Here is a 26,258-nt window from a genome sequence, read left to right as displayed (position 1 = left end):
CAGTACAAACCTATAAAAAAAAGAAATATCTAAAGCATGACTAGTAGAAAAGCACAATCACAGACAATCAAACCAAATCATACGCATGTAATATCAAACAACATCCGATTCCTTTAACTTAGCTGTGAACGACAATACGCAATCTGTGGAGGCGATTTCTTGTGGGAGCAAGTTCCATTCATGAATCGTACGTGGAAAACAGGAATATTTGAAGCAGTCAGTTCTACACCTTATTTCAGTGAAAGATTTGCAGTGCTTGTTCCTTGTTGGCCTACTAGTATTGAAATGAAGGTAATTGCTGTAGTCCAAGTTGAAATTGTTATTTAATAGGTTGAAAATGAACTTCAGTCGGCTAATTTTTCTACGTTTTTGTAAAGAAGGGACACCGCTCTGGACATAAAGTTCTGAGATTGATGTGTTTCTACCGTATGTGTTAAAAATAAATCGCAGCGCTTTTTTCTGAATTCTTTCCAACTTATTAATATTTGACTTTGTGTGAGGATCCCATACCACATCAGCGTATTCCATCAAAGACCTGACGAATGTCTTATACGCGATTAGTTTTGTATTGTTGGAGCAGTCTTTTAGTCGCCGTTCTAAAGTCCATAATGTGCCCATTGCCTTGTGAGTAATGAAGTCAATATGTGAATTCCAACGCAGATCAGACGTTATTACTAGTCCCAGGTATTGGTATTGGGGTACTGTGTTGAGCGCGGTCCCCTGGAGGCAGTAGCTGGAGGGGAGTGGATTTTTTTTCCTGGTTATTGTCATATGAGCACATTTCTTACAATTAAAGGCCGCCGTACAGTTCGCGCTTTCCACTTTTTCTGCGTTTCCTCCTCTCCTGCCCTCCTTTCCTTCCTTCACCGCCTTCCCCTACCTGTTTACCGCCCTCCCCCGAGGGGACAACATGGAGAATGGATTAGGAGACGCCTCCGTTAACCCGGCTTAACCCGCCGAAGAGGGGGCCTGCTGCTTGACTAAAAATTATTTCGCTGCTCAAAAAAAAAAAAAAAAAAAGAAAAAAAAAACGTTGCGGGCAGCGATTGTATGCGTTTTGCCGGATGCGCAACGCTCCGTCCGTCTTGTACAAGCTTGTATGCATTGGACTAACATTTTTTGAAGTGCGGCAGGTTTAGTGTAGGTCCTATCATATGGTCCTGCTGCAAGACTTCCCTGTCCGCCACAAGCTAGCCAATAATTCAAGAATATAACGACGGCAGCGTAGTCAAACAGTGTAAAATAAAATGTATATAATATTTCTAAGAACACCGTTGTCTTCACTGCTTGGCTTTCAAATTCTTAGCGCTGCCAATAATCGTAATCAAACTATTTTCATGATTGAAGACAACTCGTCGTGCATCGACCCCAAGATTACGCTTACGTGAAACATGATTCGGCGCGGGAGCGGCTCGAGTCACCGTAAACATTTTTTTTTTTCAACGTGGATTTTGCTTTTTAATTTAGCTGAGGCACCACTGGCAGAACACGAATCGCATACTTGGAAGGTATATACCGTCTGAAAACTCATATAGCTGGTTCAGTGAATGCAATACTATCGTATTCGTTGAAGCTTGATTTGTTGGTTCGAACTTCGACAAATCACACGCACCCATTCTCCCTATTCCTGTTTACCCAGTCATAGTCGTTCCCTCACGATGCAATACGAGTACAAGTAACTGCAGTTTATGCATTGTTGACGTTAATTGGACAGCCGTGATCACACGGTTTTTAGGAGCGCTATAGAACGAGCACAAGCGTCGAATTCCGGTACACTGATTCATTTCTGTCTCACCGCCGTGACGCCACACGAGAAAAGCGATTTCGTTCTGTCTGTGAAATTAGGAACACAGAAATCAAGCTATAATCCCGGTAATAAAACAAAGCGAAATGGATCTCTGCAGCCAATACCCAACCGTTTGCGAGGTGACTAGGCGAAAGCATATATTACCTCCGTGCCTTTGCCCTCTGCACACTGCCAGAGAGAGTCATACAAACTCCTTGGAGCTATTGTCAACACGATTGCGTTTGTAAGCCTCTAGTTTGACTCGGCTGGGATTCGTCCCTTTCATAGCTCTCTATGAAACGAGAAAGGTAGATACTTTTCTACATTGGATGGGTTTGCCCGGGGCCTCCAGTTATTTACGGCCAAAATCAGACTGGAGGCGCTTCAGCAATGTTCACTCTGGTCGACACACGTGCACACTAAAAATGCCAGTCGTCTGCCTTCCCAAAAGATACTTGAAGAGCCAATCATAGAGACCGACGGATAACGAGGCCGAAATTATGCTTATACCTCAAAAAAATTATAACACAAATTTGGCCTCGTCATTCCCAAACTGGTTGCCGGACGAAATTCTCTATGCGTATTGTAATTTGTAAGCCAGGGTTGGTAATAGTAACATAAGATACGTACGGCAGAATTCCCTGCCATAAATAAAATGATTTGGCTAACGCTAATGTAACGCGAAATAGGTGTAAAGATACGGTGTTTGTGGAGAATAACATAGAGGACGAAAACAGGACGACACGTTTCTGGAGAAACGTGTCGTCCTGTTTTCGTCCTCTATGTTATTCTCCACAAACACCGTAACTTAACCAGCACGCTCCATTTCCACAGGTGTAAAGAGTTTTGCAAAAGGGAGCGTAAACCGAAAAAAAGGAAAAAAAAAAAAAAAGACAGAAGAAAAGGAGAAGTAATAATAATTAAAAAAAATCTCTGGCGACGTGGCCAAAAAAAAATTCTGTTCATGTGATTTTTATTGTCACGTGACCGAACAAAAAAAAATAAACGAAATAAAAAAGAACACGAGAAAAAATCATCCCCTGCCCGGTTTCGAAGCTAGGCCCTCTTGATCGTGAAACTAGCGCGCATTCGTTGCGCCTAGTTGCGCCGACATAACTTTTTTTTTCTTTCTTTATTGCAAGTTGCGCCAACATAACTCTGCCTGTAAAGCTCGCGCATTTTCACATCATAGGAGAAAGATTAGGTGCCTTCGTAGTTTTTCATGCCTGTGTTATTTTTATTTGTGGCAAGAGTTCACGTTCCAGAATGCTTTTAGAGTTTTGGAGCAAAACGAGTTTTCTTCATCCGAGTCACCTTCTAGACCCAGTAGACCGCACTGGGTCGTCCAGCTAATCAAGCAGCTATTTTCAAATTCTCTGACGTGCCCGTCCTCGCATCCGAGGTCGCCGTTTGACAAGCTTATCTTCCACCTGGTAGCCGGAACCCCAATGGCAGCTATGTTCCGTCCCCACTAACTCTCGAGAGGATGGCCTCGCCCCGAGGCTAATCCCCTTCTCTAGACACCCTTTCCACCCAACGCTGGCCCTTTCCCTCCCCGTCTCCAACTTCGGGAGAGAAGGTTCTTCCCTGCAGAACGTCCCGTTTGTACAGCGGCCTCATGTAGAAACCATCTCGAGACTCTTGTTTAGAATATTTTGATCGTTAGAACATTTCACTTCTTTATAAATAATACAATCGTCAGCAAATAAACGAATTTGAACAGAGGGGTCTACTTTAAGGTCATTAATAAAAATAAGGAAAAGCAGTGGTGCCAGTACGGATCCTTGGGGTACACCGGATCCAACTGCTGCTGTCGAGGAACGAGCGTCTTGTATTTGAACGAACTGTTTTCTGTTGCCTAAGTATATATGCTTCTATCCATCTTAAGATCTGGTCGTTATTTAGTATTGCTCTGAGCTTAAGAAGGAGCTTTTTGTGCGATACTCGGTCGAATGCCTTCGCAAAATCTAAAAAAATTACGTCCGTCTGAAGGCCTGAATCAATTGTTTTTGCAAAGTCGTGGATCGTATGCGCAAGTTGTGTAATCGTCGATAGACCCCGTCTAAAACCATGTTGCCCCGCATTAAAAAAAACATTTTCTTCAAGAAAGGAAACAATATGCTTGTATAAAACGTGCTCAATTACTTTTACGCTACTGCATAGTAGAGACACAGGTCGGTAATTAGTAACGCAACGAATATCACTTGCTTTGAAAATAGGGACAATTTTGGCAGTTTTCCAGTCATCGGGGATTTGCCCTAGTTCAATTGATTTGTTAAAAAAGAACCAATAAATAGTTGGAACATGACTCAGCATACCTTCTCAAAAATATATTTGGAATCATATCAGGCCCCACTGATTTTTTAGTGTTTAGTGTTTTAGTATTGCCGCAAAAATGCCTTCCTTGGCGAACGTAATGTGCGGAATGTGATGTTGGGGCGACCCACTCTCTGGAGTTTGATGATTGTCGGAAGTATATACCGAGGAAAAGTATTGATTGAACGCGCTAGCAATCTCAAAAGGATCGTTGATATCTACTCCGTTTTGTTTTATAGTACAGACTGGTTGCTTTGATTGGGTTATATATCGCCAAAACTTCCGAGGATCCGATACCAAAAATTTCTCCAAAGTCACGTTATGGAAGTATTGTTTTGACGTATGGATCATTGCCCTTAGTTGCCTACGCAGATGTGATATATTAAGCCTATCTCTTTTCCGTTTCTTAATTCGAATCCTATTAATTTTTCGCTTAAGATGTAAGATATCTCGGGTTATCCAGGGGTTCCTTTTTCGTATACGTTTGCAACGTGTTGGTAGAAACCGGTCAATACAAGTATGCACTGTGCTTTTAAACGAGAACCATAAGTCATTGATAGTTATTTCGTGTGTACTTAGTTCACAAAAATTTTCAAATGCCAGTTCAAGGTGGTCTAAAATGCTTTCATCTAGCGCTCGTGTGTAATTAGGAACTTTGACTACCCGGGCTGCTTCCTTAGTATTCAGCCCTCCAGTGAATTCGCACCAAATTAAGCGGTGATCTGATATTCCTTCCCGAACATAACAATTAAACGTTTTGTTGGAAAGCTCATTAGATATAAAAATTAAGTCAATGTTTCAAAAAGGCGTGTTATCGAACGTAACTAGTTTAATGCTTGACAAAAGGTTACAACGTGGACGGTATCTGCGTCCGCCATGCTCGCCGGTTTCTTCGTCTCCAGGCGTAGAGGAAGGGGGAAGGCGCGTACGCCACCGCATGCCTTGGGTGGTGGCGCCATCTGTCGGCTCATCTTGTAACATCCTCCTTTGTTTAAGTAGGGACTACCCCACAATAAAGTCTTGAAACTTCTTTGGTAGAGCTGCTGTTCTCTTTGGGCGCGTAGGGGTATGGATTGGGGCGAATTGGTGGTCAGGCTCGTACGTCTCAGGTACTGGTGTCGTGTCTGGTTCGCGCTGAGGGGAACTTTTGACCTGGGGTGTTCTGTGGTGCCCACGATCGTCCTGAGTAGTAGTAGGGACATCTGCTTCAGCCTGTTGGCAACTGGGTACATCTCGTATGTGCACTCTGTTGCGGCGTAGCACGCCGTCACTGACCTGTACCTTATATGACCTGTCACCACATTGCTCCTTGATGGTTCCCTTTGTCCATAATGCTTCTTTGGTTGGAAGAACCATCACATCTTGTCCCATGCTCAGAGGATGGAGGTCTTTAGCCTGTTTGTCGTGATAGAAAACCATCCTTCGTTTCTTCTGCTCCAACTGGTTTCTGGCACTGACAGTTTTTGGCAGCAGCTGCTTAGTTGTCGTTGGTACACATGTGCGTGTGCGTCGACCCATGAGGAGCTGTGCAGGGCTTGCATGCATGTGTTGCAGCGGCGTGTTACGATGGTCGAGAAATGCCATCTGAGGATCGCCATTGCTTTCGTCTGCTTTCTTTAAGAGCATTTTGACAGTCTTCACGGCAGACTCAGCCATACCGTTCGATCTTGGGTATCGTGGGCTGGACGTGACATGTTCGAAATTCCAATCGATTGAGAATTTGTTGAACGCTTCACAAGCGAACTGTGAGCCGTTGTCTGTGATCAGAACACTTGGGATGCCGTGTCTTGCGAAGTGTGCTTTCAGTCTGCGTATCACATGGGCAGATGTTAACGAGTTGAGTTGGTCGACCTCCCAGAAGTTGCTGTAATAGTCCACTGTGACTAGGAAGTGCTTGTTCTTGTGCTCCAGTATGTCGCATCCAACACGTTCCCACGGAAAGTCTGGTCTCGGGTGTGGTTTCAGCGTCTCTCGTTGTTGCGCTGGTGCATGTTTCTGACACACATTACAGGCTGATATGTGGTCCTTGATTTCAGCATTCATGCTCGGCCAGAAAATACTGTCACGTGCACGTCGTAGAGTGCTTTCGATACCCATGTGTGATGAATGTAGCTTTTCTTTCATCTCTCCCCGAAGTGCTTTTGGTATCACCAGTCGTTGTCCCTTGTAAACAATGTCATCTTCCACGACAAGTTCGTCTCGGAAAGGGAAGTACATCCTGATTTCTGGTGCAACATTGTGCCTTTCCTGTGGCCATCCTGTTAGGATCACTGCTGTCAGCTTTTGCAAGGTTTCATCCCTCAGGGTTGCGTTGCGGATCTTCTCTGCAGTATCCTTTCGCACAGGTAGGTGGTTCACCACGTTGATGTCTTCAAGCTGCTGTTCGCAATGGTCGTCTGGCAAGAATGCTCGTGACATCGTATCGGCCAGTAGAAGTTCCTTTCCTGGTCGGTACTGCAGGTCAATGTTGTAGCGTTGAGTCTGTAGGATCATCCCTTGCAGTCTCCTTGGAACTTGGTCCAGCTGCTTCTTCATGATGGCTTGTAGTGGCTTATGGTCTGTGATTACAGTCGTCAGTCTTCCGAAAGTGTACTGGTGAAACTTGTTCAACGAAAAGACTATGGCAAGCATCTCCTTCTCTATCTGCGCATACCGGACTTCAGTAGGCGTGAGAGCTCTGCTCGCAAAGGATAATGGCTGTCCATCTTGAAGGAGTGCAGCTCCTAAGCCACGTTCACTGGCATCGCATTGTACCATCAGCGGTTTCTGCGGATTGTAATATGCCAACACTGGGGCTCTTGCTACCAAGTTCTTTGTCTCTTGAAATGCGTTGTCTTGTTCATCGCTCCATGCCCATGGTTCACTGTTGATGACCAGCTTTCTGAGCGGTTCTGTGACCTGGGAGAGCTTTGGCAGAAAGCGTGCAAGGTAATTGACCATTCCACAAAAGCGTTGCACACCTTGGACGTCAGTTGGTGGGGGCATTTCTTGAATGGCTCTGACCTTTTCAGGGTCAACACGTAGTCCGTCTTTTGTCAGCAGGTGCCCCAGAAATGTTGTACTTGTGCGATGCAGCTCCGTCTTGTCTCGGTTGAGTCGCACACCAATCTTCTGACATCTCTGCAGCAGGTTTTCCAGCTTCTTGTCATGGTCACTGCGCGCTTCTGCATCGGTTTCGCCGATACCATACACTAGAATGTCATCTGCCACACACAGCACACCACTCAGTCCATCCAGAGCTGACTGCAGTCTTTTCTGAAAGATTTCACTACTGACAGCAAGTCCAAATGGAAGGCGTAGCCATCGGTAGCGTCCCATTGGTGTCTGAAAGGTGGTGAGGAGGCTAGACTCTTCGTCCAGGATACATTGCCAGTAGCCGTCTCGTAGGTCCAACTTCGAGAATATCTTTGCCTTTGCGACTTCAGGCAAAATGTCATCCAGGATCGGTAAGGGGTGCCTCTCCCGCTCTAAGGCTTCGTTGAGAGCCTGAGGATCAATGCAGATTCTCATATCACCATTTTTCTTCGTGGCAACAACCATTCGGCTCACCCACGGGGTTGGTTCGGTGACACTTTTGATGATTCCCCTTTGTTCTAGGTTTCTGATTGTCTTTTCTAGCTGCGGTTTAACACTCACTGGCACCCGACAGCCTGTCACCGCCTTTGGGCTTGCAGCAGGTTTAGTCACCAGGTGTACAAGTCCAGGTAATGAGCCTAAAGACTGTCCGAAGACGTCGGAGTGTCTTTCCATGATCTGTTCCAGTGCACCCTGTGCACCTGCAGCACTGATGCTGGCAACCAGGCTGTAATTCACTGTGATCAGTCCCATCTGCTCGGCTGTCTTTCGTCCGATAAGGGGTCTGAGGTCATCACGCACCACGACAAAGTCAACAATGTGCTTGTGTCCATTAGCAGTGGTTACATTCAACCTCGCCTTGCCGTATGGCACTACCTTGGTACCATTCCACATTCTCAGCGTTGTAGACGTCGGCATTATCTGATCAGGCGACACATTTCTCTTAGTGATGACATTTACAGCAGCCCCGCTGTCAACCTGGAACCTTATTCCTTCTTGGTTCAGATTTAAAGTCGCAAACAGTGGACTTGGTTTGCCGCTTTGCACCATCAGTATTTCATCTGTGTCGTCTTCTGGCTCCAAACTGGCAACAGTCTTGCTGTTTTTACACACAACTGCAAAATGGTTCTGTTTTTTGCATTTGTTGCATGTTTTGTTCCATGCTGGACAAGCATTTCTAGCACGTGCATGATCGCTTCCACAGTACTTACAATGCTGTACTGCTTGATTCGAACTTGTCTTTTTATCTTTTGCTCGGTCAACAGGTGGTAGACGACGGCGTCTGTCTTTCACTGCATGAACTTCCTCAGTTGCTGGTCTGCCTTCCTTGAAGACTTTAAGTTGCAGCTTCGTTGACTCATGCGCTAGACATACCTTGACAACCTTTCCAAGCGACGGTTCATCAAGTTTTAGAATGTCCGCTCGCGCTTTCTCGTCATTCACTCCGCAGACAATCTGGTCTCGAATCATCTTCTCCTTTTCAGGTCCGAAGTTGCAGTCCCGAGTCTTCAATTTGAGATCGGTTAAAAACGTGTCGAACCTCTCGTCGGGGAGTTGTACTCGAGTGCGAAAGATGTAGCGTGAGTACACTTCGTTCTGCTTCGGCAGAAAGTGCGCATCCAGTAGCTTCACAACGTGGTCGAAGTCAAATTCAGGGTGCGGTCTCGCTTCCGTACACTCTCCGAAGTCCAGAGTATTGTAAATGTCTAGCAGGCTTGGTCCTCCAACCGTGAGAAGAAGTGCGACTTGCCTTTCCGATGATGCTCCAGCGGCATCGGTCGCTTTCAGGTACAGCGTGAAGGCTTGTTTGAACGTGCGCCATTGTTCCGCAGCGTTGCTGGCGTTTTCAAACTTCGGCGGCGGCGGGATCCTGTCCATGCTTGCTTCCGTGGTCGTGGCGGTCGTAGCTCAAGCGTTGGCTATTGCCGCTTCTGACACCATGTTTCAAAAAGGCGTGTTATCGAACGTAACTAGTTTAATGCTTGACAAAAGGTTACAACGTGGACGGTATCTGCGTCCGCCATGCTCGCCGGTTTCTTCGTCTCCAGGCGTAGAGGAAGGGGGAAGGCGCGTACGCCACCGCATGCCTTGGGTGGTGGCGCCATCTGTCGGCTCATCTTGTAACAGTCAAGCATGGTGCTACTTGATCTTGTGATTCTCGTTGCACACGTGACTATTTGTGACAAGTCGTTTGCAAAGGCCATGCTCGTCAGAAGCTCAGAATGCCGGCAGTTAGGGTTCAAAGGTGTCAAGGTTTCCCAGGTGATGTTGGGAAGATTAAGGTCTCCTGCGATAATCATGTTTGCAAAACGAGGACTTTGAATATTTACAAAATCATATAGGCTTTCTAGTACACCTTCAGGAGCATTCGGCGGCCGATAGACGCCTCCAACGAGAATTGGGCTGTTATTAATGCGCATTTTCACCCAAACCGACTCTATGTTCGCAGTATCTTGAAATAGGGTTGCATCTATATCTTTTTTAATAACTATTGCTACACCTCCCCCTCTCGAGTCACGATCTTTACGAAATATTTGGTGCGTTGGTGGGATAACTTCATCATTTATAATGCTGGAGTGCAACCAAGTTTCTGTTATTACAGTTATGTCCGGATCTTCAGACAGTAACATGTGTTCAAGTTCAACAGTTTTATTTGCTATGCTTCTTGCGTTGACATTGATAAGAGTGAAGGAGCGCGATTCTAAACACCGATGTCATTCATCGTGAGGCTGCCAGTCTCTGGCGGTTCGCTGCCTCGTGCTTATCAGAAGGCGAGTGTTGTTTTCAGTGTCCCATTGATAACATGAGTTGCCGACAATCAATTTGTCATATTTAAGTATTACTTTTTCGCCCTTGTCACGTTCTTCCTTGGAGCTGTTCCAAAGTAACTTTCTTTTCTCTCTGATGTGAAACGAGAAGTCTTCAGATATTGAAATTCTAGTACCTTTCAGCCTACGCGCGTTTTTTAGTATATTTTCTTTCACATTAAACTCCCGAAGCTTCATGATTACCGGCCGTGGCTTTCCTGTTGATGGTTTTCCAATCCTATGCAGCCTCTCTACCTCAACGTTTTCAATGTCTAGTTTGTCGCGTAGAATTTCCGAGACGACAGCTTGCTCTAAGTCACTTTTAGTTTCGTTTCGGCTTTCAGGAATTTCGAAAAATACTAAGTTGTTCCTGCGCATTCTATTTTCTAAATCGTCTACCTTATTCTCTAGGGAGCCGATTGTTTGCTTCAAAGTAACTATGGTAGTGGAGCAAGCGTCAATTTTTTTTCAACGTTTTTGAATGATTCGACACACTTTTCAATCGCAGTCATTCTAGCTTCGACTTTACGTTGGTTCGATTTGATTTCATTGATTGCTCCAACGATGTCTTGCTGACCTTCTAAAAGTTTGTGCAGCGTTTTGTCTATTTCAGCCAAAGTGATTTTTAATGTATCTGTGCCGTTATTCTTTGAGTGATCACAGATATCAGGACTAAAAGAATAATCTGATCCGGTGCCTGTCGGTGTTTATTTTATATTCACAAAAAAAACAACAACCGAAAATTGAATTTTAAAATAAACACCGAAAAAATACGCCGAATATTAAAAAAAAAAACAAAAAAAAACGAAAACGCGGAACCCTACGGCTATACTGCATTCTATCAACAAATATACGCAAAACTATGCTGCGCAGCACTGTTAACGCAAACAAAGCGTCGGCACGTTTCCGCACTTTACTAAGAGAAGGGCGATTGACCAGCATCAAATATTACGGCCCGAGTTAGTGCCCACAATGAGCATGTTCCACCGCGCATCACTTTTGATCCGTCTGAGTTCAAGAGATAAAACCAGTGTTGGGAACAAATCAAGTACATTGTACTTAATGAACTACTTCAAGAACGTTTAGAAAACTTGTACTTTACTTAAATCTGAGTTTGTACTTGCACGTTACTTAAAGTATACTTCTTTTTTTTTTTTTGTACTTTATGAGGGAAGTACAATTGCCGACTTCTAAGTACATTCCCAAAATTTGGTCTTGCTAAATTTGTATCACAAAATGATGGTTTATCAAAGCAGTATTGGCCAAATAGTCTACCCTTACCAGACATGCTAGCAGATGACGCATCGCTCCATTTGGAGCGCGAGGTCATATCGTTCAAACGACCTACATTGTAGCGCCATGTGAAAACGCGCTATCTTTCTTCGAGACGTCATCTAGTCCTTTATCTAAGTTAGGTAATAAAAACACCTAAAACAAATAAAAAAAAAACAAAAAAAAACTTTCAAACTTTTTTTTTTTTTAATTTTAGAAGAAATAAACTTCGACAACACGGAATCCTAACTATTAGTATAGATTCCGTGTTCTCGGAGCGTATTCCTCGTGAATTTCGGAGGGTGTTTTTAGGAGTTTATTTTTCGCCGAAAAGTCGGGGTTTATCGGAACTTATCTTCGTTAGATTCCCAATTCTGTGAAATTCCGAGTTTATTTTACTGCGCTCCCTATTTCTCTAAAATAAAAGGCAGGATGGAATGACGTTGTCCTGAAGGAACCTTGACGATCAAAACGCAAACCCGTTTTGTCAGTAGTTCGAGATTTCAAAGGAAACAAAAGGGCCATTGTGCTCTTATAAAGTTTATTCGTAAAACACCGTTTTCTTTTGTTTGTTTTTGTTTTTGTCGTTATGACGGGGAAATGTCTTTCTTTTCTTTTAATATATGAATCCTAATTCATAGAAAATTTACCAGCATGTGTTTTTCGGATTCTTTTTTTTTTTTTTTTAATACGAAAAGACGGAATTCAAGCTATAAATTGTATAATTCATTTCTAGCTCTGGCGAAACCCAGCGTCCTTTGTGACCTCTGCGTTTCTTGCAGGATTACGAAATGAAGCGCAAGAGACGGGCAATCGGGGCCCGAAAAAGAGACATTTGGAGTCCGCGACGAGCGAATTGCGAAATCCGCCAGGCGTTTTATTATTGCCTCCGATGCGCTATACGCAACCGAACTTTATCCGAAAAAAATTAAATTTGTTTTAAGGCGACGTGTTACCACAACCTCGATTAACCTCTAAAATGACGGAGATACACAAACCCAGTTAAAGAGTGAATAACAATAAATGAGAATCACTGCTAATGCTAAGTCCCAGTTCTCCCAATGCTAGCTGCCTTGAGGTCTACCCACTATTTTATTTTTTTTCAAACAACTAATAAGAGCTCGGCGTTGTGGCAACCCCCGTGCAAGAAGCAGACGAACTTGCGTTCTGGGTACCGAGAACTCTAAATAGTTATGGTCTTCGGAGCTAACTATTAGGAAGTTCCTGTGTGTGTGTGTGTGTGTGTGTGCACGCGTGTGTGCGTGTGTGTATTGACCTTAATTGTACATGATGTAGGCCGCGAGGGTTATATTTCTCGTTTGGTTTGTGTGTATGTGTGTATTTTCATTCTGATAATGATACCCGATTCTTTGCGAACGCATCGTGTCGGTACGGTTCATTGTTATCGGAGGAGGCCAACCAACGACGTACAAAAACTCCCTACGATCGTTTTTGGGAGTAAAATTTGTCATGTTCCCTAGGCACAATAATTGACTCCTTCACCTACTCATTTTCGGGATCACCTGGCATTGCAGAGGCGGGTGGTAGAACCAAAGCACGAACGCGAACAAAGGCGACATTGTGGGTTTGGGGTGAGTTGGGAAAAAAATGAAACAAAAGAATTGTAATTTCAATTGTAATAATTTTGCCCCGCCCGTGCGGCAAAAAAGGGACGACGCCTTTGAAGCGCATCCTTCGGTACGGCAAAGAGTGCGGCAACAGTGCGGCGAGAGTGACACTGTTGCTCGACACTTTCAAGAGCTTTCTTCGCGTTAATTTCGCGCTATGAAGCCCTTGTTGTTTTTTATACGTGATGTCCATTTTAAACACTGGGAGAAAAAGAATATGGCTGAGAAGACTCGCTCGTTATTCACATGCGTGTCATAGAATGCCAGATTGTCGCGTTTTGCCCCGCGCGTATCCCGTGTCGTAAATAATTATTTCGTAAAAAAAAAACAAAAAAAAACATGGATCACTCAAATTTGCTCCGCATGGAGCTAATAAAGCGTACCAATAAAATTAAAGCTTACCTTGGCACAATCGTCAGTGCCAACCGCGGTGCACGTCTCGACTTTTTTTTTTTTTATAGATGTTTCGTGTAAACAATCAGTATTGGAAAGTACCTTAAGTACATCGTACTCAAAGTACTACTTCAAGTATGTTTAAAAAAACTTGAACGAATCACATTCTCTGGATATGTACTTGAACTTCACTTGAAGTATTTTCTCTGGTACTTTCCTAGGAAAGTACAACTCCCGACTTCAAAGTGCATTCCCCAAACTTGGCCTTGTTAAATTTGTGTCACAAAATGATGATTTGTCAACAAATAAGTGCCTTATAACTTGATTGTGCTAAATAGTTTGTCAGCGAGAGTAAAACAACGACTCTGCGGCCACTCGACTTTATCCAATGTTCGTCATCATTTCCGAAGATAACTGATGCATTTCCGACTACCCCTAAAGCCTACCAGTAAAAAAAAAAACCAACAACAACAACAACATTGTGTACGCGAGTGAAAGGATATCATGAAAGATTGCATTAGAAAGTACTTTACTCTGAAAGTACTTCCTAAGGCATTCAAGAGCTCCGTTGTTTGCCATTTTCCCATTGACATTTTCAAAAAATCACTTATAACGTTTAGATAAAATATCGGTTCGCGCTGAAACGTTTTGACCTCTCGCACTACCTTTCGGCGGCAAATGAGCGTTTGGCAATGCTTAATTAATCCTTGCGGTAAAAAAAAAAAAAAAAAAAGTTAACTTTTTTGGGGGGACCATCCTGTACATAACCTCTCATTTACTTGCACTTCAACTACTTTTCAGGAGTACTTTATCCAACACCGTTAATGCGCCTTCGGAGGGCGCGCACTGGCCTAGGCTATAGCATCTACGCCTTCCATTCCTCCTGATTGTAATCAGTCAGGATCAAGTTTTCAGCTTACGTCGGTTCTTCCTCACAGCTTGATTGAACAGGAGTTTATATCGACACCTATTCGTGGATCACTCGCTGTACAGACAGCTGTTTTACATATTTGGCCACCGCTGAATTCAACTATTCGAATGGGAGGCCTTCATTTTTGATGATCTGATGATGACCCGGGGGAAAGGCGGATCCAAAACTCCGTTTCTTTGGGGTTTTTTTTTTGTTGGGGGGGGGGGGGGGGGCGGAAAATTTGTAAGGATACTATTCTCCCATTCTTTCGTGTTCACCGGGGGTCCTCCCATGTCAAACTGCCCTCCGAGAAGAGGGGAGGGGGGGGGTCGACTTTGTTTAAGGGGGGGGGGGGGGCGGCCGCCCCCCCCCCTTCCCCCTTGGATCCGGCCCTGCCTCTAGGACGATTGTGCGTGGCCAGCAAGACTTGAAGTCGGTCATGGTACTAGGTCCTCAAGCCTGATTCACATTGCGCGATTTTTCTTGCGGTTTCGCATCTGCCACGTCGAGCACCCCAGATATCGCCATACATCTTTTGCCACACAAGTGACGTCGTAATCGCGAAATCTGAGGTAGAATCGCACCATGTGTCACAGGCAATAAAGATCATTTGAAAAATCTCACGGAATTGTAAACACGGGAAAATTGTTTCATGCTACCCTTGCGACACAAAGATATGGTTTCGTTTAAACCATTTTCAAGGTTTACGCATATACTAACAGTTTTTGCTTTTCCAGAAATGGTGGGGGATCTCTTTTGTTACGCTCCAAAAGTTGCGGGATTTTCGCATGTTTTGCTCGCACACATGTGTTCCAACCTTCCGTCCCGCCCACTGATACGTCCCACTTGAGCGAAAAACACCAAAACAACCGACATCAACCAACCTCGAGCACGTGCAGAGTGTATTTTTGGCAGGTTTGCAATCACTCGTGTTTACTTCCCGGACACCGATAGAGCGCAAGCCTTCCAAAGATACCTTCGCGTGCATACTTCTTGAGGTTTGTCGGCGTCGGTTGTGGCAGTTTGTTGCTCAAGTGGAACTAAGTCACTATAGTGCTGAAGGCTGCAGTCCATGCATAAACGTTAAACGCCGCGAAAAGTAGAACGGCAAATATGGCGGCAGGATTTGACGATTGACCCACATCTGGCAGTAACTAAATCATATGATCTAAACTGTACAAACGTTTTCAAGAAAAAAGAAAAGAAAAGAAGCTAGGATTTGATTGGAAGAAACGGCTTATTTGGGAATGAATTAGCGCTTAGCGTTCTCCGTTTATCATCTCGTGAACAAATGGTCTAAGATAGAATGAAATATTTTTTCTAGCTCCCAATTTCGCCAAATACTGTTTAGACGTAACCCATAATGCTCAATATATGCATAAAGCATAAGTCAGAACAAGCTGTCTGATTTTCTAACGGCGCTTCCTACCGTCAATCTTATTCACTGTCAAGTATCCGAACTGTCAATGCTGAAAGCACGGACATAGTAGAAAGTAAATTTGTTGACTGAATGTTTGTCAGCTCCAGTGGGCGTCTTGCGACTCCCCTGTTCAGAACTGGGCGAAAGCAATATCAAGGCAGATTAGACGTCGAATATGAACGCGATAGCGTTTAGGAGTTCGTGTTGTAAAATATCCGTCGTCAGTCTCGGCATTGGTGGAACCAAAAAATCCCATAATGCAACGCGCGCAGTCACGCGTGACGTCACACGTGGCTATGACGTAATGACCCTATGGACTCTCTCTAAACTTGGCGGGAATATTTTGCCGCTAAGTTTAACGAAAAATGTTCCCTCCAAATATAGTGGAAAATGTTCCCGCCAAATGTAGCGGAAAATTTTCCCGCCAAATGTAGCGGGATATTTCCCCGTCGATTCTAGAGGAAAATTTTCACGCAATATTTGGCGGGAAAATTTCAATGAAAACACGTGACGCTGCCGACTAGACCACGCACACACGCTTGCACAGCTTAGGAACGAGCGCGGGTTTAATGAGAAGGCCTCGCGAACGAGACCAGATAACGCAATTGCGTTCCACTCTTAAAGGCGAAGCTTAAGCGTTCCCCAAGTTTTAGGACAGCGTGAAGTCTGTCTGCCATTGAGGTAACGGGACACTAAGCTCAAGCTGTAGATGAGATATGTAGCCAGTGGTATATGATGCCCATTCAGATCAAGAGAGGTAGGAGCTGTTATCGAACGCAGGACCGAGGGGTTTGATCCCCGCCCCTGTTTGTCCGCAGCTTGAGCTTCCGCTCCACAAATTACGATAAAATAATAATAAAAAAAAACTTTTAGTGGTAAGAGAGAGAGAGACATACGACTAAAATGCGAATGCAGTGTTGTTTTATGGCCTCTTTCACAATAGTAAAAAGCTTGTAAATTTATATGTATTGAAAAAAAAAAAAAAACAACAACAACAACATTAGAGCTTAGAAGATTCTTCCGGCGTCAAAGACATCTATAACTCCGCGAGGTCTGCAACATTTAGCTTGTCAAAGGTTGACGGGGCGAAAGCCCACAAAAGAAAACGTTTACCTCAACACGTCTCCTTCCGCCATTCTAACAAGAAGCTCAAAAGGTAGCAAATAAATTTCTGGCGGGCTCGAGACAGGGAAGGGCTTCGAAAACACGGCCATGAGAATCGCGGAGCCCGAACCACAACCGCCGAAACAGGGGGTTGCAGGGAAGCCCGCAGCGCGGGGAGAGAAGACCTCGGTTCCGAAGAAGCCCGTGAAGCGGCCGTTCGTTCCGCCGTGGTTCCTGCCAAAAAGTCGGTCGGGGCACGGAGATAATTTTAAATCATGGAGGTCATCCGGCCCTCCCGTCCCTTCGCCGCCCCTCCCCAACCCACCCCACCCTTCTTGACTCTCTTCGCTCTCACTTCCCACGCGGTGACGAAAACCAAGTTTTTCGCTGCGCTGCGCCTGGAAGGATTGTCTGAAGTGCTTCGGGCAGCGGACCAAACCACCGGCATTGCACCGGTCTTTCACACGGTACGCAAGATATCCGCTCCTCCCGAAGAACGCGAATCTCCGGAGAACGTCTTCTTCATCTTTCGGAACGTTGTGGGCTTGTCGTTCTCCACCGAATCTTGAGGATGCGCTCCTCCAGGTTACGTGGCCTTCGGGACGTGGACGGACAACGGACATCGTCGACAACTGCGGAGTTGGGATTTGGCGTTTGCGCTGCCGTAGGTTCTGGGGGTCGGGTGTTTGACGCGGCTCGAGCGCTGGAGTAACCGACTGTTGGCCTTCTGGTGACAAGTGACGTCTTCCTTTTTGACTTCTGCGCTGTTGTTGGTGTCATGCTCGTCGGTGTCCGTCCAGTCCTTGGAGGCTGTGTCTTCTGGACTGGTGTCAATTCGGTGGGTATCATCAACTGGAGTATACTGTCTTCTGTTCGGACCTCTCTGCAAGTGGAACTCTGTTGAATCAGGTGGGTGAAAATTTTATATGTATGTATATTTTACACTGATCCCCGCTGTGAGTGAAGTTATGTTCTTTAGGATTAAACTACGGTGGTAGGATCATTGAAGTATGGTAGTCAGTGGCACTTGACGGTATCTGAAGTATTTAGCATACATAAAGTAGAGCCTGATTGAATAATTAATCAATAAATAATAGAGGGCGTCAAGGTGCCTGAATGACTATTTGACTATAAATTTATTAACAATTCGTTAAGGTTGCTTAGTATCCTGATTGATCCTTTGATTGATTACTAATACAGGGTGTTAAGATCCCGATTGATGATTAATAGAGGGTGCCAAGGGTGATATCACCCTGGACTTTCTGGGGATCAAAAAAAGAAATTAATCTTTTTCATATAATGACGCAATCATCTTCCCCGATCATGAAACGATTGTCATCACTCGCTGAAGCTTTGGTGCTCATTGTAGATGATTGGTGTGTTATTCTGAGTATTTCGTCGTGGGTCTTCTTCGTCATGATTCAAACTACCAAATAAATATATGAAACCGTTTTTTTTTTCAGTCGAATAGTGAAATATAAAATGGGCTACACTTTCTCATAAGTTATTCCCCCCTTTTTAAGTTCTGCTTCAATATAAACTAAAAGGCAGCTAGGGCCTTGGCAGTACTTTACATTAAAGGGCCGGTTCACACGTACAGCGCAGTGGTGAGATAGTGCAAAGTCAGCAGTGTGTCTGCTGCGCTCCAGTTTCCAAAACTCTCCGACACATTTGTAGTGTAGCCTGTGGGCGCCGGGGTGTAGCAATGCGCGCGGTCCACACTGGACACAAACGCTGTGTCAGCGTTCGGACGAGTCAGCCGGATGCTGCGACAGACTAAAACGGGTAATTTATGGCTGCTGCCCCGGGCAGCTGAAGTGACCCACTCAGGGAGTTAGCGTTCGTCCTCCTGCCCAGTAGCAGATACGAATTCGAGTCTCACTCCCTTTGCTCGCACATCAGAGCAAAAGACACAACGCTCGCTGAAGACATGGTGGCAGAACTGTCTGAGGGCACGCCTTTGGGCATCTTCGAAGCAGGCTTCTTTCATACAGCCACGTCATCAAGTACTCCGCAGGAGATATGGAAAGAAAACGCTCGCTTTTGTCCTTGAAATTACACCGCCACAAAGGAGTTTCTCGGTCAGTGGCGTTGCGTGCGGGTATACTTGGGTCCCGCTAGTGTCAGTAAACTTATGTAAAATAAAAAACACTTCCAGCGGATATCACTGTACGTCATCTTTAAGAATGGAAAAATTCCCGTGTGAATTAAGATACGGGAACTACAGCCTGCTTTCTCTCTTGTTCTGCTAATGGTACGATGGTTGTTGTGAGTACCGAAAGTAGTCCTATCAACAAATCAAAGCTAAAGATGAGCAAACCTGCAAGTTTAATAAAAAAAAGTCAAATATGAACCTCCCCCCCCCCCCCCCCCCCCTCCTCATTTCTCCTTTTTTCGGCTTATGTTGGTCCTCGACCTTTCTCGGGTGGGTTATCATGGTCCCGACACTCAAATAAGTTTGAGACCACTGCTATAGAGCGACGAGCAGAAGCAAGCGACATCAAACAGCGTCAAGCACGTGCAGCGTGCACGCAAAGGTATACCTTTGGCAGGCTTGCGGCCTCTCGGTGTTCGCGATGTTGGCACGAGTGTCTGCAAGCTTGCCAAGATACCTTCCCGTGTATGCGTGTATGCAGGTGCTTGAAGCTTGTCGGTGTCGGTTGCTTCTATTTGTCGCTCTACTCGGACTCGGGCACTAGCAGTGTGATCTCCCCGTGTCGTAGCCTCCTCTATACTCACAAAGCCTGAAAGTTCGACTACGGAGGCATAGAGTGCCCGGTCGCAGATTTGGAGTGCGAGGATCTGGTAGTACAGAGCGTTTCTCGGTTAACCTGCACGTCAGCGCGCAGCTTTTGCAGCGGCGAGGGCCCGAAACGTGGTTTTCAAACCCGACGAAGAAAGAAGCGGTAGCGCGAGGAACGCGAGGAACACGAGCGGTCATTCCATCGCTCGGGAGAAGTGTGCTTTGGCGTCCCGCCGCAGCGGGGCGCCCGTCAGGCTTTGTCAGTACAGAGGAGGCTATGCCCGTGCCTAAATCAGTGTTTCACAAACTCTGGGTTGCGACAACAAGCGGTGTCGTGACAGATTCAAGAAAAGGAAGGGGGGGGGGGGGGGGAGGGGGAGGGGGAATAGCTAAACGGATCGGAAAAATAAAACAAATAAACGTTTAGCTTTTTTTTTAAATTTTAGGTGCTGTCGATAAAAAAGAAAAACAAGTTACAGGTTGCACCTGAATATTGATCCGGAACTTATCATTTTGGTGTCCAAACTTCGCCCTCGTTATGATGAACTGTGCTCTAATAAACATGCTTACTTTAGTCATTCGAAATAGTAATTCTATCTGGCATGCGTTTTTTTTTGTTTGTTTTTTTTGCGATGGTTTCTAGCTCAGCTGAGTCACTCCTGTCCATATTAACAGTAAAATCAAACTTGAGCGTCATTTTCGTGTATTACTGTTTGCGCACTGAAATCACAAAGCTTGTGGCATCTCAAAGAACCAGGGGGGTCGCAACGCGATACTTAAAATTCTCGATGGGTCGCAGGGCGGCAGAGATTGGGAAGCACTGGTCCACGTAACACTATACGCTGCTCGGTACGGGTCTCCAACCGGTGTCATTACTACGTCCCTAAAACTTGCATGGTCCCCCGATTCGCTCCCGATGACGTGATAGAAGCTTAGTGTTGCGTCGCTGGCCGCAATCCTGGCAGGGTCAAGGTAGCACGGCGGTGGGTGCGGTGGCAGGCGTCTGATCTGCTGACGGTCCCTCTCTAGCTGGACCGTTCACGCAAGCATCGGCAGCCTGGAGTCGGGACGCCGCGACAACAGCGACACTCGCGTTAACTAGGGATTTTTTTTTCTCCTCCAGAACATACACTCCCAACCACCAGGATCGCGGCATTCGACACCATGACACCCCTGACGACATTTGTGGCCACTTCGGGACCACTTTCGATGCATGGGCGGACTATGCGGAGAGCATGTTTGTCTGCTTGTTGCACAGCGGTTGCGATGATGTCTGAACGCCAAACTCTAATTGGCTGATTGAAAGAAAAGAAAAAAATAGGGGGTAGACTTTGAAGCGTTTAGCATTGAAGTCTGCCCACTATCCTTTCAAGCAAACCAATCATAGCTCGGCGTCGTCCTGGGGTCCCCCAACTCCTGCGCGAGAAGCAGACGACTTGCTCTACGCGTAGAGCGGCTGAACACAACAGGCGGGGACGCGTTCCAGGCACGGTATAGTGAAATGACAGCTGCCGCCTCGAAGTCGCGCAGCAGACACTGCTCATGCGTCGTACAGACGACATGGCGTGTTTGCTGCATGACACGATGACGGTATTCCCTGCGCCTCAAGCTCGCTCATCTGCTTCACGCGTATGTCTGCTTCGAACACGTCTGCAGAGCGTTTTTGTACGGGCAATGTGACAGGGCCCCTATAAAGGGAAGAACCACGCTTCAGGGAGTGTCTGCAGGTTGTCGCTTGTATGGTGTTGCAGCACTTGACTGCGACTTTGAGCTGCGCCCGGGGAAGTTCCTTCGAAGCCTCGAGTGGTACGTCGGCCAACAGGGTCGGTTCCTCGTTCGCTCAGTGGGGCTCGGCCCCGGAGCGCTTTGTTTCCGGAAACCGCACCCCGGAAAAAGACTGGCGGGCCGCTCGCCACGATTCCGGCGCGTGGAAAGCTCGCGGTGCTGGGAGAGAGAAACAGGGAGGGAGGAGAGGAAAAAGGCAGCTCCTGGGATGCCTCAAAGTCGGCCGTTTTATTTCTGGGTCATGGGAAAGAAACCCAGAGGGCCGGGTCGGAAGCCCAGAAGCCGCGCACCTCGGAGTCCCGTGTGGCAGGAAGGAGCCCCGCGAGAAAACAACTCCGGGCCGCACGCGCCTTACCGCAAGCAGCTGTTGCGACCGCAGTCAACGACATCTCGAAGACCGCAACTCACATCGCAATTCCCATACCGCTCAAACCTCATTCAAAAGACCCGAAGTGCTCGCTGCGGTCACCGTGTCAAAATTACTTGCGAACACGCTAAAGCATGTTCGAAGCGTGATTACTCAGGGCGTATCTATGAGTGGAACATGCCAGCAGGTAGTTTCTGTACGCCCAATGTGACAGTAATACAAGGAAGGCTTTGTAAAGGACAGTGTCCGCACATTGTCCTTTTCGTAAGACGTATCTGCTCTGTGATCCATGGAGTTATTATAATGTACGCTAGAGGTCCAGCAGGCCCTAGTGTGCTGACGTAAATTGAACCTGGCAGCAACCAGTCGAAAGTTGACTTACGGTAATGCGTTTCTATGGGAAAAATGAGTGCATTCTCTCCCTGCGCTCGATTATAAGAGCGAATATCCCGAATAATTCGTACGTACTAGGTAGCTTAGGACATTTCTCAGTCAGGCAGACGAAATAATTGGTCGGTTACGGCTTTTTTATTTCAAGCTCATCGCATTAAAAACGGTGCTAAAACGGCTTCGTACACGTACTGCCGGACATTGTTCGCGCGAATACAGCGTCGGCGCTTTTCATCATGAGGGATATACGTGCCAAACGAACGTAGGACATCTGCAAAACCGAGAGATACGGCAAGAAGTACGCAGTAATACTGGATCAGTAACTACCTGTGCATGTACGGATAAAAAAAAAACAAAAAAAACACAGGGGTTTTATGTTATGCCTAAGACGACTTGAAGGCAAAAGCCCAAGCGCCGATGCATTAAATACATACACATGATTTACGGATGTATATTGCGATGGACTACTGAACGAAAGGTCGCTGTTTCGACGCCAGCCGAGGGACAAGAACGAAGTATTCTTGGAAGATATAGCGCCTCCGCCGATTCTGGCACAAGTAACGCCATCTTGTGGTCCAGTGGCGAATCGTGGGTTTTTGTATCCTTCGTGTCGCCAGTTTCCGTACATTTCGTGTCTCGACGTGTTTTCACTCAAGGACATTGAAGGTTGACTGAACAATGAGACATATAAGGCTTTCGGCTTAATAATTTGAAGGCCACTTAATATATTCCGATTTTAAATAAGCACCACTTTATTCGTTCTGCTCTCTGCGAAGATGCTTGTTCTTTGTTTAAAGCATCACCCTCACGCTCGAAATCATTGAGAACAAGTGCCCGATAAAAGCTGCCCGGCAGAGGAAACAGTACGAAGAGACACCTTTCACAGCCCACGTACTTTACGCTTTGAATGTTTTTATCCGCTCATAAAGAACCGCGACGGGGTCATTTTCAGATAGTGACAGGACTGGCATATTAGCGATAAATAAGCCTTACTAGAATGCTGGCGAACCTTGAACACACCCTACATTCCTTTCGATCATTATCTTGCTTTGAATCTTCGCTCGTTTTTTACAAACCTGCTGCGGAACACATGTTTGGGACTTAAATGCAGCGAAGTTAGACATCGTTCACTGACGAAGAAAAATGCGGTAACTAAAACAATTAGATTTTTACGATGTTAATAAAGGGACATACTATTCGGTACGACCAAAACAACCAAAGGGTCTCATGTTATTTCCGGCTAAGAGACCAAATGCACGTGCGTTTTCCGATAGCAATGCACAGGAGCCGCAAAAGTTGACTGGTTGCTGTCTGTTCAAATTTGCGTCACGGAAGTCGCATAGACAATAGAGAGTTTTCGTAGACCGCGCTGCTCCCTCCGCTAAGCGTTCCGCAACGAAGAAGTTGCTACTGCGCCTGCGCGCCGATAGCCTTGACTGTGGAGTTCCCGCTATCATAGCGGGTTGCAGAGGGCCCATTGCGGGACGGCGAAAACAATCTACAAAAACTCCCTATTAACGCCAGTTGAACCTCTAGCGTATGTACGTACATTATAATGCTCCGATTGCGGCTTTGGAAGCGCAAGGTATGGCGCGTCCTGCCTATCTTGTTTTATTGCCGATAAGAACGTGGCATTAGCCGATACGAACGACGAGCAACGAATCGTGAGGAAAGGAACGTGCTCACAACAAGGTAACTCCCTGTCAGTCACTACGCACAAGATCCGTGAGTTCGCTCTCCATAGATATAGGCGCAAGCAACTGCTCATTGTAAAGGGCGCAACCATTCCCATTCATCCATCCATGTGCTTGCGCATCGAGCATGGAGGTAGTAGAGGCAGGAGGAAGAAGAGGAAACATACCGACTCAAGCCAGTCAAACGCCCCCAGAAGTAATATTATTAATAATAAAAAAAAGAAGAAAAGCTGTTGATGCCAAATTACATGTCCTTTCCATCCAACCGCGTCTTTTGGTTTTGGTCATCGTTGAGGGCGTGTCGCTCTAAACCGGAAGTTTCACCAGACCTCATCTCTGGTGGCGTTATGTTGCTTCCAGAAGCTTCCTACCCCCATGGTAGCGGGAATGGCCATGACGCCTCACTTCATCGCTCTTCATGCGCACATCGCCTTTTGTTTTAGTCGTGTTTTAATTTTGAGTTTCGTCATTCGCTGGGATCCCTTCTGGTAGTAAAAAGATCCTAAGTGCGCAGGCGAGCTGGTGGTAGCTAATCCCACTGTTGCCCCTGTGACATCCATTTCAGACGTTCCCTTCTGCGCCAGTTCCTTCGATTAATAGTTTTTTTTTGTGTTGCTTCTTATCTGCATTGCAGTCTCAGATGTTAAACAGCATGATCCTTTCTGTGGTTCGCTGAGATCAGCTGTCTCCGTTTTCTGCAAGAAAGTGAACCGAATGACGTCTTCTTTTAAGTGGTCTATTGGCGACGTGCGCGACCGACCTTCGGTCGCGCACGTCGCCAATAGACCACCAAAAAGAAGAGCGTCGCGGTGGTCGGCCTGCCACGATTGGCCGAATGCTGACTATGACGTCAGCAAAGGAGGTCTCATGGACGGAAATAAGAGGAATGTGAGGACTTCAATTTTGACGGTGCTGACAGTGTTGGTTCAAGAACGCTATGATTTCAAGTTTCCGCCATGCTAATACAAACACCTTCGAACTTGTTGTTCGCAAGGTAATGACGTCACGAAAGGTATAACCATACGAGGGCGCCACCGAAACATTTCGCCGCTAATTAGCCTTTCCAATGTTAACAAAATCACAGTCCAGCGTGCGATCTTCACAGCCCAGCACGTGCGTGTTCGTTGCTTCGGAAAGCGAGGAAAGCACGCGCCATACGCACGAACACTCAAGATGGCACCGGCCACACGCTCTTTTTTTTTTTTTTGGAAAGGTCTTTAGGGGGTATTCTGTGGACGCCATATTTGTGGGCGCTGTCCAGAGCGCATGCTCAGAACGAGCTCACATAATTAGGCTGTTAAAGACCGGCAATCTCGGTGGTGTGGAATGCACGTTTCAAAAGAACTGTCGAAGCAGTCGCCGTCCGTTAGCACGCGTTCAAGAGTCGCACACTCAGGTATGCCCGCCAGTCTATCTTCCTGGTAGGTCGCGCGCCTGGCTCCACGCAAACAAACCGTCCGGAAAAAAAAAAAAAAAATGAAAAAGAAAGGCCGATTTTATTTTAACGGTGACTATATATGTATGTGCTTTGTCGTCGTGAAATGATGAGAAAACATCTAGGTCCAAGCTGCTTTTCCAAATCAACTAAAGTTCATGAACACCCTAAAAAAAAGAAAAAAAGAAAGAAGCTTAGCTCTAAAGAACTGTTAGAACTGTCTCCGCGTATCCGAACCATGACATTCGCAACCTTTCACGTTGTCATAAGAAGAAAAAAAAAAAAGAAAGAAAGAAAGAAAAGAAGTGTGGTTGAGATTTATTATTTAAAACACAAGAAGCTCCACTGTGTTTGCCTTTAACTTTGAGAATTCGGTGTTACAGATAAAGGTCACCAGGCGGTCTAAATATATACCCAGTCCGCTCCCCCAGATTACACATAAAATGAAAAAAAAAAAAAAAAAATCGAAATAAGAAAAACTTTTTAAAATAAGGCAACAATTAGGGTAGGTAAATAATCATTTTAGAGCGGATCTTTCTGGGTGTTTCTGCAAATGTCGCCTGTCCATGTGCGCTTCGAGGGCACCTTCCTGAGCAAAGAGCTCCAGAAGATGCATAAGGCTGCGCCTACGCATAAAAATACTTGCTGACCGAAAAAAAAAAAAAAAGTAGACACAAGGTTGTTTTTTTTGTTTTCAAAATTTGTTGTCTTGAAATTTATAACAAACCCTTCTAAACTTCCCGCCATTTTCTGACTGCACAGCTTCGTACACCATCATGCAAAAGGCGACACATCGTCCCTTCCAGAACTTTGCCATGAACGAGCGAGCAAAACAGGATCAAGTCGAGACACGCACATTTAAAGGAGCTGTGCAACGATATTCAATTGGAAAGTTCTTCTCTCTACACGAGCTTACTGGCACACCTGGGACTCAAGGATACTCACACGCAACGCCATTGGCCAAGAAACTCCTTTGTTGCGGTGTAATTTCAAGGACATAAGCAATCATTTTCATTCAATCTCTCCTTTGCAAAATTTGATGACGTAACTCGGGGATCGCAGTACACCCAAGTGACGATTTTTGAATGCGGTTCATAGATTGGACCCGAGCATTGCGTGGGCACTCGACTTGG

The 26,258-nt window shown here is 45.7% G+C and overlaps 1 protein-coding gene across 1 annotated transcript; it reads right to left on the bottom strand.

Moving 5' to 3' along the window:
• Positions 1-4,898: 4,898 nt before the first annotated feature.
• LOC121046778 (uncharacterized protein K02A2.6) lies at positions 4,899-9,227 on the bottom strand. Its single transcript, XM_040501380.1, has one exon. The coding sequence runs from the start codon at positions 9,053-9,055 to the stop codon at positions 5,105-5,107; it is 3,951 nt and encodes a 1,316-aa protein (XP_040357314.1). The 5' UTR covers positions 9,056-9,227; the 3' UTR covers positions 4,899-5,104.
• Positions 9,228-26,258: the final 17,031 nt, after the last annotated feature.

Source organism: Ixodes scapularis, unplaced genomic scaffold (genome assembly GCF_016920785.2).
Source record: "Ixodes scapularis isolate PalLabHiFi unplaced genomic scaffold, ASM1692078v2 PGA_scaffold12__126_contigs__length_90152505, whole genome shotgun sequence".
NCBI lineage: Eukaryota > Metazoa > Arthropoda > Arachnida > Ixodida > Ixodidae > Ixodes > Ixodes scapularis.
This window is presented reverse-complemented; position numbering and strand designations above follow the sequence as displayed.